At 49.1% G+C, this 18,389-nt stretch overlaps 1 protein-coding gene across 1 annotated transcript; it reads right to left on the reverse strand.

Annotated features, from left to right (window-relative positions):
* Nucleotides 1-2,790: 2,790 nt before the first annotated feature.
* On the reverse strand, nucleotides 2,791-17,723 carry stk11 (serine/threonine kinase 11). The gene is made up of 11 exons (XM_067253940.1): nucleotides 17,576-17,723; nucleotides 15,106-16,282; nucleotides 10,743-10,826; nucleotides 10,129-10,218; nucleotides 9,412-9,544; nucleotides 8,866-9,002; nucleotides 8,446-8,573; nucleotides 6,871-6,928; nucleotides 5,703-5,899; nucleotides 4,851-5,072; nucleotides 2,791-3,434 (listed from the first exon to the last, which is right to left on the reverse strand). Exons 2-10 carry the CDS (start codon nucleotides 15,381-15,383, stop codon nucleotides 4,870-4,872), a joined length of 1,308 nt encoding a protein of 435 aa, XP_067110041.1. The 5' UTR covers nucleotides 15,384-16,282; nucleotides 17,576-17,723; the 3' UTR covers nucleotides 2,791-3,434; nucleotides 4,851-4,869.
* Between the last annotated feature and the right edge of the window lie 666 nt (nucleotides 17,724-18,389).

An 18,389-nucleotide genomic window follows, 5' to 3' on the forward strand; every position in this document is an offset into this window, starting at 1 on the left:
CGGACACCTCCCCCCTCGACCCCGCCCCCCTCGACCCCGCCCCCTCGACCTTTCTATGGCATTTGAAACTCATCCACAGTGAGACCTTAGCCTTGTGGTGTTCCAATAGACAGTAGAAGCAGCAGAGACAGTACACTGACTGTGTGGTTCATAGAACAGCATAGGACTCCCCCACCTTCATCACTGCCCCGCACCCCCACCTCTCTCCCCAACCCTTCTCTTAATCTTGTATCTTCCAGTGTGTTCCATACAGACTTTTGATTTCACTGTGACGCCAGGTAGAGGTGCCAGCCTTTCCTTCTGGATGTTGAGGATTCTTTGCCGTCGACTTTGGTCTGCTAACGCTCCAGTTACTCTTCATAAGACAGGGAAACCAGCCCATGTTGGCTTTCCCCCTGGAGATTTTTGTGAGGAGACGTAGGGAATGTTTTGTTGGGCTTCTTCTTTCCCTGCTTATGACAGTCTGAGTTCTCTCCTTTTTGCATCCCCCCCCCCCTCCCCCGGCGCACTAGCGTACTTGTACGGCATGCTGTGTGTAAACCACGTGAGTGACTACTGTACAGTTTTAATCACGCAAAACAAAGCACTTTGATGGGATTGAAGGTTACGTGACATTTGTCTCATTCGTTCTCCTGATTTCTCATCCTTTTCTCATCATCCTCAAGTGTCCTTCAACACCTCAACGTTCATGTGTCCTCATCCATGAAGTTAAAAAAAATAAGATTAAATAAAAACATGTCCAGTCATACAACTGTGGTTCCTGGGTTGTAGAAGAGGTAGATTGTCTCCTTGTCTTTCCTTCCTTTTTCCTAGTCTTGTTTCTCAATTGTTTCTGTGTTTCACTATCTTAGAATAACAAAGATTATAAATTGTGTGATTATTTTATAGGCCTACTTTATTATCCAGTCTGCAGGCTGTTGAACTCTTTAAAGGACTGAGGTAAACAGTTGGTCCTTGGAGAAGGCCTCAGGTAAACCAGATAAGATCAGGCTCCAGCTTAACAAAGATATTAATCAGGTTTGGTTTGATATTCACATATTAATTTTGGAGCTTCGTCATTTATCTCTTTCTTGAAAGTTATGTTATTGTGTTTTATAACGTGGCCTCTTTGGCCTGTTCAGCAGCACTGAGAGGCACGTCAGCTCTGGTTTGTGCAGGTCTGCTTACCGTCATACCCAGGGGTTCTCCTCGTGCTGCAACTCCTGAGTGGAGGAGGGAAATCCGGAAGCTTCCATCAGCCTTGTGTGTGTGTGTGTGTGTCTGAAGTCTGATGTCACTCCAGTAGGCACGTCAACGACACCCCCACCACCACCTCCAGATCGATAGACAGATGACGACACTGCCTGGACAGGGAGTTTGCACGCGGGATCCCCCACGAACTGGGAAATTAGAGTTGGGTTTAAAAAGCATTTAATTGATTGGCTAATGCAATTTATCGATCTTCCGTGCAGGTCGCTAATTTTTATAGTGTTATTCGTCGTTTAATTCTTTTCTGACTGGAACTTTAATGCACAGATGTTTTATAATTATAAACTAATGTAGCTTACTTGATTTTACCTTGTTTTTTTGCGTAGCCTCCAATGAATAGGTTTAAATTGTAGGCTATAGGTTCAAAAATGTTATCTGATTTGAATTAAAAAATGCGTTTCATGCAAATATTTTAATCAACGTTAAACCTCTATATTCCTGTGTGACTTCGCTTTGGAGTTGTGCTCGTTGTTATTTTACCAAATTTATATTCTGTTGTGTGTGACCTCTGTTCGAGGTCTCGGCCTCGAACGGTCATACATCTGAGCATAGCTGAATGTTGAACGAAGAAAATAATATCTCATAATATCTTCAGAATAAAAACACCTTACAGTTGCGCGTAACGGTTATAATGGCCTATTTCTTTTTAATTTTCGGACAAAATTAATCCACATCGTGATTTGTGTCGTTTCAAATGAAATCCCACGATTTATGTGGTAAATCATCTAGAAAAAATGTCATACGTATGCTATAGGCTACACAACCTGGAGGTCCCATATGTTTCATAAAGCCTTGATACGCCTAGATCCTGTGAGACCAACCAGTGTTTGAATTGTTAAACAACTAGGTAAATTGTGTGTGGGTTGTTTACACTCTGCTTCAAATGCAGCCATAACCTGGAATAAATAATCTGACGTGGATTTTTGCTTGGTATCTGCGTAAGCCACTGTTGGGCAATGGTCACCGTTATTCACCATAAACCCTGTTATCATTTCGGCCTACATATTTGACCTTCTCAATGGCAGCGCTTTAAATGACATTTCTCACAGCATCGTCTTCCCCGCTCGTTCTCTTTGTTATTCTTTCTGACGTGGGCAGCGTTTATCTCCCGCCCTCCCTAGCCGGTGACTCACCTGCTCTCTGATCTATTTTCTGCCACCGGGCTGACGGCAAACTGCGTAAGAAGGGGGGGCGGGGCTCGCAGGGACGTGATTGGAACAACAAAGGGCGTCAGGGAAGCGGTGATTGGTCAGTTTTGCTGATGAGCTAAGTGGTCATCAGTGGCACTGATTTCTGCGCGTTCTAGCGCCGTCAGCGCTCGGGGGCTCGAGGGAAATGTAAAGAATCAGTAAGTCCTAGGTTCTTGTGCTGCAGTGTTTGAATCTTTCGCAGTTATGTGTTTTCTCCCAAACCTTTGAGAAACCAAGTGCTTATCTCGTCAAGCTAAACTACCAAAGGCCCGTTTGTAAACTGCTCTAGTCACACTGCTGCATCCGTATGTCAGAAATGTAGTAACGAGGCAGACATCTAGAATGGTTGGTTGGGATGTGTTTTATATAAATAATAGTTAAAAAATATTTATTGGAAAGGAAAAAAAACTAAATGGAAAAAAATATAAGGAAAAGCCCAACTCATAGTAGGTGGACGTCAAGGCAGTCCAACCTTCAGTTCCCTTTCTCCAAGCTCAGTACAGCATGCAGGTTCCTACATCAAGCTTCATCACCACCAACCTCACCACGGTTTAAATATAGAATTATTCATATTCTTTATCGTTATCAACATCATTCTTTTTACACATCACAATGTGCGTCTTTTAAAACTGCAGTTAGGTAACTGTAAAATTAAAGGTAGTCTAAGAACTAGGAAGGGAGGAGGGGGAGGGAGGGAGGGAGGGAAAAGGGAAGTTGACGGCGCAGCACAAGCCCACAACTCCTCGTTGACGCTTGGAAGGAAAAGGAGGGGAGAGAAGTCAGAGGTCAGACAGTCTCTTCACACCCAGTGGCTTCAGTCTTAGAGTAAACACGGTACTCCTTTCCTCCTTATCCTCCTCCTCCTCGCCCTCCCTCTCTTTCTGTCACCAGTCTTTCCTCCTTCTAGAGTTCGTGTGGTTCAGGAGAGGTGGGCATGACGGCAGCAGGGGTCTCTCACCACAACACAGACTCCAAAACAGAAGGAGGGGAGGATACCTGAGGGAGGGAGAGAGACAGAGAGAGAGACAGGGAGTCAGAGAGAGAGAAGGAGAGAGAGACAGGGAGTCAGAGAGAGAGAGAGGGTGTGTAGAATATGAGAGAGGAAGAGAAAGGGAGGGAGAGTGGGGAGAGGAGAGAAACAAGAGAGGGAGAGAGAGATAGTGAAGGGGTGGGTTAGTTTATCAATGTACAATTAGTGAGTAAAAACATGTTTCTGATTCACAGAGAAAACGATAAGCTATTTAGGAGGACCCTCTACCATTTTACAGCCTCAAAGCTTGTGTGATGTTTCAAAATACACGCACACACACAGTAATTAGACTTTCCCCAAGCCACCTCCTAGATAAGACTAAATAATGTACTCTTCGTGGAAAATTAATAGGTGGTTGTATAAAAGATGGATGGGGAGGGAGGGAGAGCGAGAGAATACAATAGAAATGCACAATTAGGCAAAAAAGAGAAAGAAATGGAGAGAAAGAGAAAGGAGAGGGAGAGAAAGGAGGAGAGAGGAGAAAGAAACAGATTAAGTAGAGAGAGGAGAGAAAAGAAGATAGAGACGATATCCTGCCTGCAGCCCCCTCATCTCTACAAGGGGTGAGTCATCACTACAACACATGAATACAGAGCCTCTCCCCAGCACTGCAACTAGCAAAAACATCACCATGTCTGTCTGACTGTGTTTGTGGATCTGTCTGTCTGTGTCTGTGGGTCTGTGTCTGTGGGCGGGTCTGTCTGTCTGTGAGTCTGTCTGTGGGTGGGTATGTCTGTCTGTCTGTGGGTGGGTATGTCTGTCTGTGGGTGGGTATGTCTGTCTGTGGGTGGGTATGTCTGTCTGTCTGTCTGTGGGTGGGTATGTCTGTCTGTGGGTGGGTATGTCTGTCTGTCTGTGGGTGGGTATGTCTGTCTGTCTGTGGGTGGGTATGTCTGTCTGTCTGTGGGTGGGTATGTCTGTCTGTCTGTGGGTGGGTATGTCTGTCTGTGGGTGGGTATGTCTGTCTGTCTGTGGGTGGGTATGTCTGTCTGTGGGTGGGTGGGTATGTCTGTCTGTGGGTGGGTATGTCTGTCTGTCTGTCTGTCTGTCTGTGGGTGGGTATGTCTGTCTGTCTGTCTGTGGGTGGGTGGGTGGGTCTGTCTGTCTGTCTGTGGGTGGGTGGGTCTGTCTGTCTGTCCTTGTCTTTCTATTCTATCGGTATATCTGCATGAGAAAAGCCTGCAGAGCACAACTGTCTCATTAATAATTCACTCCATCACTCAGGATACACACACACACACACACACACACACACACACACACACACACACACACACACACACACACACACACACACACACACACACACACACACACACACACACACACACACACACACACACACGGAGGTTAACAACGACTCCCCCCCCCCCCCTTCTCACCAGACGGGGTGAGGTGGGGTCATTGCTGCTTGCAGGTGGAGAGCTTGCGGATCTTGCTGGCGGTGGAGACTCCCTTGCGGGAGGGGTTGGAGGAGGAGGAAGAGCGGCGGTCGGTCTTGGGCTTGCCGTGCGGCGAGCTGCCCTCAGTACCGTTCACACACACTGGCCTAGCCGCCGCACGGCTCCGCTCCACCTCCACCAGGTCCTCCTCAGCTACCTGACCTGCACGCACACACACACACGGTCAATACGTGTTCAAACACAGTTTAAATACACACAGGTATGTTCCATTTTTGTGGAAACACACACGTTAAAATACACACAATTAGAAACTGAAAACAGGCAGATAAACCACACATCCTCTCTTGATGAAAACATGTTTCGCTGGTAAAAACATGTTTTGAATGAAGAAACTTTTTAAAGTCTGTGCTCTGCCCTCAAGGACAGAGCACAGACTCCAACTGCATGTGTGTGTGTGTGTGTGTGTACCTGGCACAGTGAAGTTCTGAGTGTAGATGATGTGTGTGTGTGTGTGTACCTGGCACAGTGAAGTCCTGAGTGTAGATGATGTGTGTGTGTGTGTGTGTGTGTACCTGGCACAGTGAAGTTCTGAGTGTAGATGATGTGTGTGTGTGTGTGTACCTGGCACAGTGAAGTCCTGAGTGTAGATGATGTGTGTGTGTGTGTGTGTGTACCTGGCACAGTGAAGTCCTGAGTGTAGATGATGTGTGTGTGTGTGTGTGTGTACCTGGCACAGTGAAGTTCTGAGTTTAGATGATGTGTGTGTGTGTGTGTGTGTACCTGGCACAGTGAAGTTCTGAGTTTAGATGATGTGTGTGTGTGTGTGTGTACCTGGCACAGTGAAGTCCTGAGTGTAGATGATGTCGTCCTCCGTGTCGTACAGGCCATCCTCGTCGTCCTCCTCGGTGTAGCCGTGCAGATCCTCCAGGTACGGCACCACCGTCATGCTGCGCCACGCGTCACGCCCCTCCGCACTCGCCGGGATGGGCACCGGGGGCTCCGAGGGGGGGTGTTTCTTACGCACCCAGCTGGGGGAGGGGGGGGGGGGGGGGTAGGAAGAAGGGAGATGTAGGAGGATGGAGAGGGAAGGAGGAGGGAGGGGGGGGGGGGAGTGGAGGAGTGTTGGGTAGCAGGAGAGGGGACAGGAAGAGTGGCGTGGAGAAGGGGTGAGGGGGGTGGGAGAAAGCGTGAGGGAGAAGGGGTGAGTAGGAGTCATTGTATTCTCGTTTTTCCACCCATCTCTCTCTCACACACACTCACACACACACACTCACACACACTCCATCAATCTCAATTAACTTCTGTGAAGCTTCTCTGGTATGAATGTCAAAGGGACACGCATTTGTTCAGTAAACAGGCAAGTGATTGAAAATCTCTTTTTCATCCCCCCCCTCCCCCTCCCCCCCCCCCCCTCCCTCTCTCTCTCTCTCCCCCTCTCTGCAGAGGAAGGTCAAGCATCTCTTCCGGAGGACGCCTCCATCCTGTCACCATGGTAACTGGGGCCAACCACAGCCCTCAGAACTTGTTCTCAAACACTCTCCCACTCCCCCCCCCCCCGTCTCTCTCCCTCTCCCCCCGTCTCTCTCCCTCTTCATCTCCCACTCTCTCAATCCTACACAGTAATGAAGACAGAACATGGATTTCAGCCATTCCTCTTTTAATGATAAAAAAAAAAAATCTCCCTCTCTTCCCTCCCTCTCCTACTTTCCCCTCTTCTCTTGGTCTTCTCCCTATAATCTCCCTCCCTCCCTCCCCACCCATCTCTCAATTTACATTTACATTTAGCAGACGCTCTTATCCAGAGCGACTTACAGTAAGTACAGGGACATTCCCCCCGAGGCAAGTAGGGTGAAGTGCTTTGCCCAAGGACACAACGTCACAGCTGGGAATCGAACCAGCAACCTTCTGATTAATAGCCCGATTCCCTAACCGCTCAGACATCTGACCCCCCCCCCCCCCCCGCCCCCCCTCCCTGGGTGTGGACATCAGCCCTCCTTACTTGTGCTGTCTGATGTGCTGTATGGAGAACCTCTTGACAGGGTCGTATTCAAGCATTCCTGGAGACCAGAGAACACAAACGTCAATTATTTACACAATGATTTATCAGACCCTCTCCATCCAAAGCGACGTAGAAATAGTGCGTGTAGAAAACACAGCAGAAGATCTAGATCAGGGGTGGCCAAGAGCGGTCCCCGAGAGACGCTGTCCTGCATGTTTTAGATGTTTCCCTGCTCCAGCACACCTGATTCAAATGAATGGGTTGTTATCAAGCTCTGTGGAAGCCGGGTAATGACCATTCATTTGAATCAGGTGTGCTGGAGCAGGGAAACATCTAAAACATGCAGGACAGCAGCTCTCGAGGACCAGGCTTGGCCACTCCTGATCTAGAAGTGCTCCTCAGGTCTCCAGTATATGGGTCTGTAATGCAGAAGCCTGGACAGGAACAGACAGAAGCAAACAGCAACACTGTCAACCTACTCTGGTCCACTGGGCTCTCTGAATCTCACTCTCAACCATCATTAAGAAAACACTACAATATATACACACAGTAGGAAATTGGAGGAAATTGAGTGTTAACGCACAGCTGTAAAAACCCTTCACTCAATGATGTGATATCAGCCAGCCGTCGAATGGGTTAGACAGTGTGTGTACCACCCCGGAGAGCAGGAGATAGAAGGGCTGGGAAGTGGATGAGATAAACCCAGTGTGTGCGTGTGTGTGTATGTGTGATCTCTGTACACCTTCTGTGCCGACTGCAGCCTATTTTAGAGGCATGTAATTATGGGCTGGCTATCTCTCAGGTGATGCATCACTACACACAGACGTCATACACACATCGAACACTGTGTGTGTTGCTCTTTCCCCACACACACACACACACACACACACATCACTGACCTCAATAAACTACTGGATGTGTGTTCTAATGTAATAAGTAAACGAGGACACACTGCTACTGCTGTGTGGGAAATAATAAATAGCCTGCAGACGTTTGGTGGAATTTCTAACGCAGACACGGAATCATGTCCCCATCTACTGGTCACTTGTGGAACCACAAGACATCGCAATGGTTACGGAACAGTTGGTCTTAATGATGCAGAGTAGTGGTCCTCAATCCTGGTCCTCAGGGACCCCCTGTCCTGCATGTTCTAGATCAGGGGTGTCACATCCTGCTCCTCAGTGGCCACTGTCCTGTACGCTTTACATGTTTCCCTGCTCCAGCACACCTGAGGCAGACGTCTTGTTCCTCACCAAAGCCCTCAGGGAGAGTCTCCATCGCTACAGTCTCTGTTAACAGTAACGTTATATGACCTTATACGGTCAAACACATTATCTATTTTTTTTTTTTCTCATTGAATGGTCATGGTGAGGTAACAAACATGTTCTCTTATTAGTTTTGTGGGGATAAAAATCTTTTGTAATTGGTAAGGAAGAATGGTGGCTGGTCTTGATGCTTTGCGGTAACAGTGGCGGTAGGTCAATTGTAATTGGGTGCTTTGCAGGCAACAACGGAAGCAGCTCAACAGCGATTGGTTGCTGTGGCTGAGGCTGCGACGTGATTGGTGCATGTCACCTCTCAGCAGGTCTGACAGAAGGGGCCCACAGTCCTCCGGCACGCTGTAGTCTCCCTTCCCGATGTTCTCGAACAGCTTGTAGATGTTGTCCCCTTCGAACGGGTACAGGCTCGTTGTGATGTTGTAGCTGGACAGGAGAGGAACAGGGGGGGGGGGGTCAAACACAGGCACCGTTCTGGGAAAGTAAACCGGGGCGGACAACAGCCCTGGTGGAGCGTCACAAACACGGCAGCATGCTCAAAGCTCAAAACCAATTCTGATTTGATGAACCGTTCAGCTGAGTAAAAGAGGAATGTGATTGGTTGTGAGCTGCTTGACTCTACAGGAAAGGGAGTGGAGGGACCTGGGCTGCAACTTCTCCTATGTGTGTGTCCTACCTGGTCAGAGGGAGGTTGTGTGTGTGTGTGTGTCAGACTCACAGCGTCACTCCGGCCGACCAGATGTCCACCTTGAAGCCTGAGAAGGTGTCCAGGCCGTTGGCGATCTCCGGGGGCTGGAAGGCCGGGGAGCCCTGGCTGGTCCTGCACGTATCATCCTCCGCAAACGGATGCAGAGCCTGTGGGAGGGGGTGAGGGGGGTGGAGAGAGAGAGAGAGAGATGGTGAGGAGAGAGAGATAGGGTGAGGAGAGAGAGAGGGCGAGGAGAGGGAGAGAGAGGGTGAGGAGAGAGAGAGGGTGAGGAGAGAGAGAGAGAGGAGAGAGAGCGAGGCTGAGGAGAGAGAGAGGGTGAGGAGAGAGAGAGGGTGAGGAGAGGGAGAGAGAGGGTGAGGAGAGGGAGAGAGGGTGAGGAGAGAGAGGGAGAGAGAGGGTGAGGAGAGAGAGAGGATGAGGAGAGAGAGGATGAGGAGAGAGAGAGGATGAGGAGAGAGAGACAGGGTGAGGAGAGAGAGTGGGTGAGGGGGGTGGAGAGAGAGTGTGTGTGTACACGTGTGTGTATGTACACGTGTGTGTGTGTGAGAAGCTCACCTCCGCCACCCCCAGGTCAGAGATCTTGAGCGCTCCGTCCGTGGTGAGCAGAAGGTTCCCAGGTTTGATGTCTTTGTGGACGATTCCCTGGCTGTGCAAATATTCCAGACCATCTAACAGTTGGCAGAAGTACCTGGGGGAGCATGAGATCAAGGGAGAGAGGGGGAGAGAGAAGCGGTGAGTTTGACAGAGAAAAAGAGAGAATGTGATTAGGGATGACAGAGGGGGCAGAGCTACGAGGGTTCATGTTTCTGTTTGATTTCAGAAGAGGACTGAATGATAAGCAGCTGGAGCCTTGCAGTTCCTGCAGCTCTGTCTGAGCACACACTCACTAATCACAGCTCGGGTGGGAGGGAGGGGGATATGGAGAGAGAGAGGAAGGGAGGGGGGTTGGAGGGAAAGAGGTGTAGAGAGAGAGGGGTGTAGAGAGAGAGGGGTGTAGAGAGAGAGGGGTGTAGAGAGAGAGGGGTGTAGAGAGAGAGCGGTGGAGAGAGAGGTGTAGAGAGAGAGAGGTGTAGAGAGAGAGAGGTGTAGAGAGAGAGAGGTGTAGAGAGAGGTGGAGAGAGAGAGAGGTGGAGAGAGAGAGAGGTGTAGAGAGAGAGCGGTGGAGAGAGAGAGAGAGAGAGAGAGAGAGAGAGAGAGAGAGAGAGAGAGAGAGAGAGAGGGGTGTAGAGAGAGAGCGGTGGAGAGAGAGAGCGGTGTAGAGAGACGACTTACCCATGAGCTTGAAATACTGGAAACCTTTTCTCTGGGACGCTGTCCAGCATTTCTTGCATCCCACATACGCAATACTCCATCACCATATACGTGAGAGGTGGAGTCAAGGGAACACACAGCACCATGGCCATAACAAACACAGGCATGTACACACGCACAAACCAATTAGACACATGCGGTGTACGCGAGGTGGGGTTCTACGGAGGGCGCAGACGCTTCAACACAGGCTCCAGAGAGACACACACAGAGAGAGACACAGAGAGAGAGACACTGAGATAGAGACACACAGAGACACAGAGAGAGACACACAGAGATAGAGACAGAGAGAGACACACAGAGATAGACAGAGAGAGAGACACAGAGATAGAGACAGAGAGAGAGACACAGAGAGAGAGAGAGAGACACACACAGAGATAGAGACACAGAGACACAGAGATAGAGACACACAGATGTAGACAGAGAGAGACAGATGAAGGAGTGCGGACAGTGGACGCGCGGGGATGACGCAGTTAGAGCTGTTTAGTCATGAATGCGTCAGAGGGGGCTCCACTGCTGTAGGGGGAGAAACACACACAAAGAAACCTGACACACTCGGGATGTAACATAAAGGATATATTTTCTGTTTCTCCTCGTTATACAGCACGTCCACAAGGTGGATGACATTTTTGTGCTGGAGTCTTCTTAGCAGCTGAATCTCCCTGGAAGACACACACAAACACACGTCCCAGGGGTTTAAATCAAGCAGCCGTCATCACCGCCAAGCCTATACAGACCCATTGACACCAACACCATCCACAACAACATCAAAGCCTCGCAGCTGATTGTGTGTCTGAGTTAAGCTTCCAGCTCTTTCCAGGGAAAGGAGGACGATGGAGGGGGTATGGAGTGCTGGGCCTGCTCCCCGGGAAAGGAGGGTTTAAATCAGCCTTGTGCCACCACAACGCCCCCCCCCCCCCCCCCCCCCCTGCAGACCTTCACACATCCACACCCATCTGACAGCTGCTGCTAGACCTGCACACTAATGAAGTGGACTACTGTACTACACAGATAACATGGCTGCAGAACACAGACAGGATGGGAGCCGGGCTGGATAAACGTTCAGGGCAGAAGAACTTCTGTTAGTCTCTCTTCTTCCTTCTCTCTTCTTCCTTCTCTCTCTTCCTGACATCTTTGCTGATGGTTCAGTGCACATGGTTGGAGTGTCTGGCCTAGCATTAAAAGCCTTGCAGTCCCTGTCTCTCTCTCTCTCTCTCTCTCTCTCTCACACACACACGACTGTGCCTTTCTCCCGTCTTAGCCTGCAGTCACAAGCTGGCCTGGTCCTCTGCTTTCTCCCCAACAATTACTGCATCACTTCTGACAAGAGACACACTCAGCCGGCACCCAGCTACACACGCACGCACACACGCACACACACACACACACACACACGCACGCACACACACACACACACACAGGCCAGCTACACACACACAGGCCAGCTACACACACACACAGGCCAGCTACACACACACACAGGCTGCATCCCAGGACAGATAAAAAGACATGCCCCAGGCTAAGACAGGCCCCAGCAGATTATATCCAAACACACAAAGCCTGAGAGACAGGAGGAGAGACAGAGAGAGAGAGGGATAGACAGAGAGCTGCAGTGTTATCTATTCCACAGAAAAGCATTCCAGTTTGCTTTCACCACTGTGTTCCCAGAGTTAAACACATCCAGTGTGTCCCTGCAGTGTATCTGGAGCTGTCTGGATCACATATCACCCTGCAGCAGGACGCGGGCCAGAGAGAGGGAACCTCGACTGGAAGCACAGGGTGTTCCTTTACTGCTCTGCTCCACCCTTGACGACGCCCCCCCCCCCAGGCCTCCTGGGCAGGGTTTTGTGGTATAACCCAGCCCTGGACAGGTAGAGGACAGCTGGGGGGGGGGGGGGGGGGGGCCTCCTGGTAGCTGCTGAGGGGGTTGGGTCATGTGACACCCCCCACCCAGGTCACATCAGGTTTCTGCCAGACAGAACCGTCCACCTGCTTATAACTGGCAAAGTGCACATGCTCCTGTCAACCTCCAGAGCCCAGACCCAGGTCATACCTCGGTGTGTGTGTGTGTGTGTGAGAATGTAGTCTCTGTGTGTGTGTGTGTGTGTGTAGCCTCTGTGTGTGCATGTGGTCTCTATGTGTTTGTGTGAGTGTAGTGTCTGTGTGTGTGTGTGTTTGGGTGGAGTCTGTGTGTTTGTGTTAGTGTCTATGTGGTGTGTGTGTGCGTGTGGTCCGTGTCTGCTTGTTTGGCATTCCAAACAAGGTCTCGGCATGCCGGAGGCGTTGCCCGGCAACAAGAGAGGCATGGCTCAACACTAGCGTGAGCATGCCCATCTCCGTGGCAACGCTCTGAAAGCAGGAAGTGTTAGCCAGATAGGAATGCTTTGCTGTGAAAAAGGAGATGAGAGGAGAGCCTTTATAAGGCCGGGACACCTCCCAGGCACCGAGACTTGGGACCTCCACAGCCCTGTCACACAGAGGGCATCTCCCTGAACCACTAGCTCCACCAGGTCCTCTTCTCTAGCCTGGTCTGATCTTAGCTCCACCAGATCTGAGGACAAGCGGGTCTAGGCGTATACCCACCCTAGCCCCACGAGGTCTGATGCAACAACAGTTCCTAGAAACACACCTGAACCTGCGTCAACATTTCTTTGAAAGGAACACTCAGACACGGAGAGAAAGAGACCGAATGTGAGAGACGGTTATAAATAGAGAGACAGTGACAGAGAGAGACAGACGAGACAAAGAGAGAGAGGGGGGAAAGAGATGGAAAGTGAGAGGAAGTTGTGAAACTGCAGCAGAGCGCTCTCTAAACAGAGTCTGTGTGTGAGTTAATTTGACAGTTGCTAAAGCTCTCCCTCTCTATATATAGCTGAGCACTGGCCTGGGGCTCGTCACTGAAGAATATTTAATAAAGTTGATTGTGATTAAAAACTCTGCAGATCCTTGGGAAGAGACCGGGAGATGGAGAAAAGATGACGACGCCTGTTCAGGTTAGGCAGGATACACAGGTGAGACAGGACAGAGAGAGACAGGTGAGACAGGTACAGGTGAGACAGGACAGAGAGAGAGAGAGACAGGTACAGGTGAGACAGGACAGAGAAAGACAGATACAGGTGAGACAGGACAGAGAGACAGGTGAGACAGGACAGAGAGACAGGTGAGACAGGACAGAGAGACAGGTGAGACAGGACAGAGAGAAACAGAAAAAAGACATATGGAGAGACAGATATGCGTAGAGAATTTGACAGAAGTATGAGAGAGAGGGAGACAGAAAGAGAGAGGGGAGAGAGACAGAAAGAGAGAGAGGGTGAGAGGGAGACAGAAAGAGAGAGAGAGAGGGAGACAGAGAGTAGGAGAGAGGAAATGGAGAGACAGTCAGAGAACAACTTAATCCTCCCATTAGCTGTATTGATTTCATAGGACCTGCTCAGACAGTAATAGTGACCGTCAGTCCTCTAGAGAGAATAAACATTAACATGGCGCTAACTAATCCATCTGACAGGATAGCATGTAAGCACAAGAAGACTTCCAACACAGACTAGCCCAAGCAGCGGGAAACAGGAAACCCACAACATGTAAACAAAGCAGATGGGTGAAAACTGATGTTTTTCTAGTGGAAGGACAGAGAGGATGAGAGAGAGAGAGATGTGGGGTGTTTAAACAGGAATTGAATGTAAACACAACCGACGGCCATCAGTTGTTGTTGTGTACTTTTGTGTGGAGTATGATGGACCAAGCTGTGATTGGACAGTACACTGTGACCCCAGAGCAAATACTGCAGAATGACGGTCTCTCTCAAAGGGGGGCAGATGACTGAGCGGTTAGGGAATCGGGCTACCAATCAGAAGGTTGCCAGTTCGATTCCCGGCCATGCCAATTTATGTTGTGTCCCTGGGCAAGGCACTTCACCCTATTTGCCTCGGGGGAATGTCCCTGTACTTACTGTAAATCGCTCTGGATAAGAGTGTCTGCTAAATGACTACATGTAATGTAAATGTAGAGAGAGATGTCTGATAGGCATCTTGTGTCGAGTTGTAACTTCCTGTTTGGATAAGCAAAAACTGTGCTTTTGGGCTGCAGTGAGCTATCAACTCCTCTTACGACATTAGTTAAAACGCACATTATAAAAGACCAGATTTGTCCTTTAATGTAATTTGATGCTTTGTGGATTGGGAGTTAATACAACATTTAAATCACCTGGGACAGTCATCTGAGACCAAGTGGTAATGTCCTGTTTTGATCACCTGATCACTGCAACTCAAATGCACAGACAAATCTGCACAAGTTCATTCCTGTTTGGTGACTTGTATCTGTTGTACTGTGATCTGAGAGATGTGTAAAGGCTGTCCACTTCAGACACTAACCTTTAAAACAGTGTCAAAACCTTTACTACTACCACCGTGTATAATTGAGCACTCGTGCTTGGCGATGCGTGGCGGTCTGGTCATGTAGACAGACAGAACTTGTCAGAACCGTGAGCACGGCAAACTGACAGAGAGGAGAAGTAACAGAGAGAGCGAGCGAGCGAGAGCAAGAGAGACACAGAGAGCGAGAGAGGGGAGAGAGACAGAGAGTGAGAGAAGGGAGAGAGACAGAGAGTGAGAGAGGGGAGAGAGACAGAGAGCGAGAGAGGGGAGAGAGACCACAGGGTGTTGATACGACAATCCGAGATGATTAAAAAAGAAAAAGGGGAGAAAGGCGAGAAAAACTGAGATGACAAAAGAGACAGACCCTCCCATCATCTCTCCTCCCTCCCCCCTCCTCCTCCTCACTTCTTCACGTTAGCCTCTCGTCCCTCCCTCCCTCCCTCCTCACTTCTTCAAGTTAGCCTCTCCTCCCTCCCCCCCTCCTCCTCACTTCTTCACGTTAGCCTCTCGTCCCTCCCTCCCTCCTCACTTCTTCAAGTTAGCCTCTCCTCCCTCCCCCCCTCCTCCTCACTTCTTCACGTTAGCCTCTCCGTTGGGGATCCTCCTCAGCTTCTTCTTCTTCAGGATCTTGACGGCGCGACGGCAGAGCGTCTCTGAGTCCAGCATCTCCTTGACCTTCCCGTAGGAGCCCTCCCCCAGCAGGTCGCCCATCAGGTACTTTCCGATCAGCTTGGCCCTCTTCCTGCGGGGCTGATAGATCACCTCCGTGGAGTCGATGCGGTGGATGAACGTGTCCATCCCCATCAGTTCGTTCTCCGTCAGGTAGTCCAGGTGCTCCCCCATGCTCATGGTGCTCAGGTGGGGAGGACTGGGAGGGGGTGAGGACTGGGGGTGAGACCGGGAGGGGAGGGACTATAGGTGGGGGGTGACTAGCTTGGGGTGACTGGCTGAGGGTGACTAGCTTGGGGTGACTGGCTGAGGGTGAGTAGGTGGGGGTGACTCGGCCTGGCCTGCACTTCCTTCAGGGCAGAGTTGAGGAGAAAGTGTGTGGTGTGGGGGGGGGCTGGGTTAGGCCAGTTATCTCAGAACAGCAGGCGCAAGTCTAAGCGATGCCTCTTATCTGAGCTGGGACTTAATCTTGTACTTTGATGCAAATGGGACAAGGCGGTTCAAGAGAAAAGCCCCAAAGGGCATCAGAAAGGGTATAACCAAAGTTTAGTGTTAACACACACACGGTATAGGGGACTTCTGGTCGCTTGTAAACATGAGGTGGACTCACAGTAGGTCTTCCACAGATCTCTCGCCAGCCAGGACCTGTCAGTGCAAGTCAATAGCCTAGCTGTCCTCTCTCTCTCTCTGTACTGCTGACAGGACAGGGCCAGAGGAGAGGATGGGGGACTGTTGCCTAGAGATTACACGTCTCCACTTATATCCATGTCACCTCCATCTGTGATCTGATTGGAGGAGACCGTGTCTGGCCGAGGTAGAGAAGACCAGTCCTGTTTCTGAACCCAGCACAGCATTTCTGTCGAAGGTCCTATCCGCAGTGCATAGTCGACTTCAGGGGCACAGGTTGGTGCCAACGGCCTGGCTGGATCTTTAGTCCAGATTCAAGCAAAGCAAATCTTTTTTTTTTTCTTTTCTTTTTTTTAAGAGTTCTTGAGATCCTGAAGTTCTTGTGAGTTGACTAGAGTGACCAATCGTTAGTCATTCTCCTAGTTTGTCATCCGCCTTCTGTTCCTCACCATCTACGATGAAGAATCACACCGTTAGAAGTGAGATAGTAGACTTATTCGACACGCTTTAATCCTTAACACTGCTGCACGCATGCATTTCTCAACAAACATGTCCAACTTGTCCATTGAAAATAACAGTTACAACAATTGCATTTTGTCAGCTTCAAAAATGATATTTCGTAATATGAATGGTTGTGTCGCAAGCCAAATGCTGGCTGCTCTGAGACACCGCTCGTGTCGCACATCGAAAAGACTGATGCCATTCTAGCAGCTATCCAACTACAGCACTCGCTTATAAACTGTGGCTAGCTAGCTATCTGACGCTGATTTGCTGGCAAGACAACGGAGCTACCGCATATGAACTTTCAGATTCACGAGATTAGCTCTAGTTAGAATATAAAAGAGCCGTGTAGTGTCGGTGGAAAGAAAACAACGACAGAATCGGCAGGGCATGTAGATGCACTCATCAGTAAAGCGCACTGAGAGCAAGCCAAACCCATCTTCACAAGCAAGCCAGCTAGCAAGTACTGTAGCACCAGCGCTTAGTATATAACCCAGTAACCAACGTTAAGACTGCAACTTGCTTTTTGATAACTCCTAGTCTGAAGTTAGGAGTAACATCTGCTACGCTAGCGGTTAGTCAATCACATATGTATAACTGGTTGCCAGAAAAAAACAATGACAGTGTTCGGATTTGGCAGTGATTAGTATTTCAAATATAATCTGTACCTCGACGGTGGAAATTGGCCAGTTGGCATGGAAGCTCGCTACTTGTACCTGGTAGCTCGACCGAGTCTAGATAACGTTAGTTAGCCAAGTAGCCGTGCTAGCTACGGCTCAACAGTAATCGTAAATCAATTCGTTTTAAGTCATTTAGGCTGTACCGTGAGGGCCCGGCGTGAAAGTTCGTACAGTAGGGGCCAATCGTAGGAAACACCGTTTCAAGCTGGCCAGTACAAATCGCAAACCTAGCAAACCTGGACACCCGTGCGGAGACAAAACTATACTGACTATTACTTATCATAAATGACACATTTTAAACATTCAGTTAATATTAGGGGGAGCCTACAGTCGTCCCTCACAGACTTAAGAAACCCCAACTAATTAACTCGCAAAGGGTGCCCACGTATTCTATTCTCTGTATTCTAAGCAACACCGGCAACGCAGTACACCGCGGGGTGGCCGTGTAACAACAAAGCATTTTACTTAGCTACACCAGTACTGACTACCCTGGTCGCTAACTAGCTAGCTCAACTAGCCTAGGTAGCTAGCTAGCTGTCGGCGTTATGTTGCAGTGATTCTCACCTAGCCACCCAGACGTCCGGAGTCTTCGAAATGTGTAAAAGTCCTTTTCATTATCGTATATTTTTGTGCAGTGTATATGTAACTAGCTCGGTACTGATATTAGAAGTCTGCTATTCTGGTTCCAGCTGCCACTCAGGTTGACGCCATCTTGTTTACCTCCCCCCCTAAGCTTCGCACTGAAAGCCAACCTCTCACGTTAATGCGTCAACAGTGAACCGAGTTTTTTTTCTTCCTAACCACACGTTGGCCCTATCAAGGAGAAGTTGACAATCTTTAATTTAATAAAAAGTTTACACATTGTACAACGTTCGGCAATCAAAACTACCACCTCTTAAATTTGACCACGGTGTTTAAAACCGTAAAGCAGTTTTAGTAAAACTGCAGAACGTTTAACTAACGCTGGTGACGTGATTCTTGACACAGATGCAAACAATTTAGGCAAGTTGTAGGTTATTTGATGACATTTTTTCCCTCGAATAGTGAATATTTGCTAATAGTATAGCCCATTGATAACTTATCCCTGCCGCTGTAATATATTTTAGGCCGTTTAAATGGTAATTGTACATGCTAAAGCAGCCAGAGATTTAAAAACCCTTTCAGGTCACCAGTTGCAGTGACGCTGGTCTCTCTGCCAGGCAACTGCCCAAGCCTAAATTATACTAATTTCAAATTAGCTTCACACACTAAAAGCATCCCTCTATTAAGCGGAGGCGTCACCCAGCCAAGAGTAAGGTTGTCATTGAATGATGTTGTGCTTAAGGGAGTGAGAGGGGGTGGATATCGTTTGCTTAGCAGTGCAATCAGGGTTATATTT

This window comes from Osmerus mordax, chromosome 16, assembly GCF_038355195.1.
Source record: "Osmerus mordax isolate fOsmMor3 chromosome 16, fOsmMor3.pri, whole genome shotgun sequence".
NCBI classification, from domain to species: Eukaryota; Metazoa; Chordata; class Actinopteri; order Osmeriformes; family Osmeridae; genus Osmerus; species Osmerus mordax.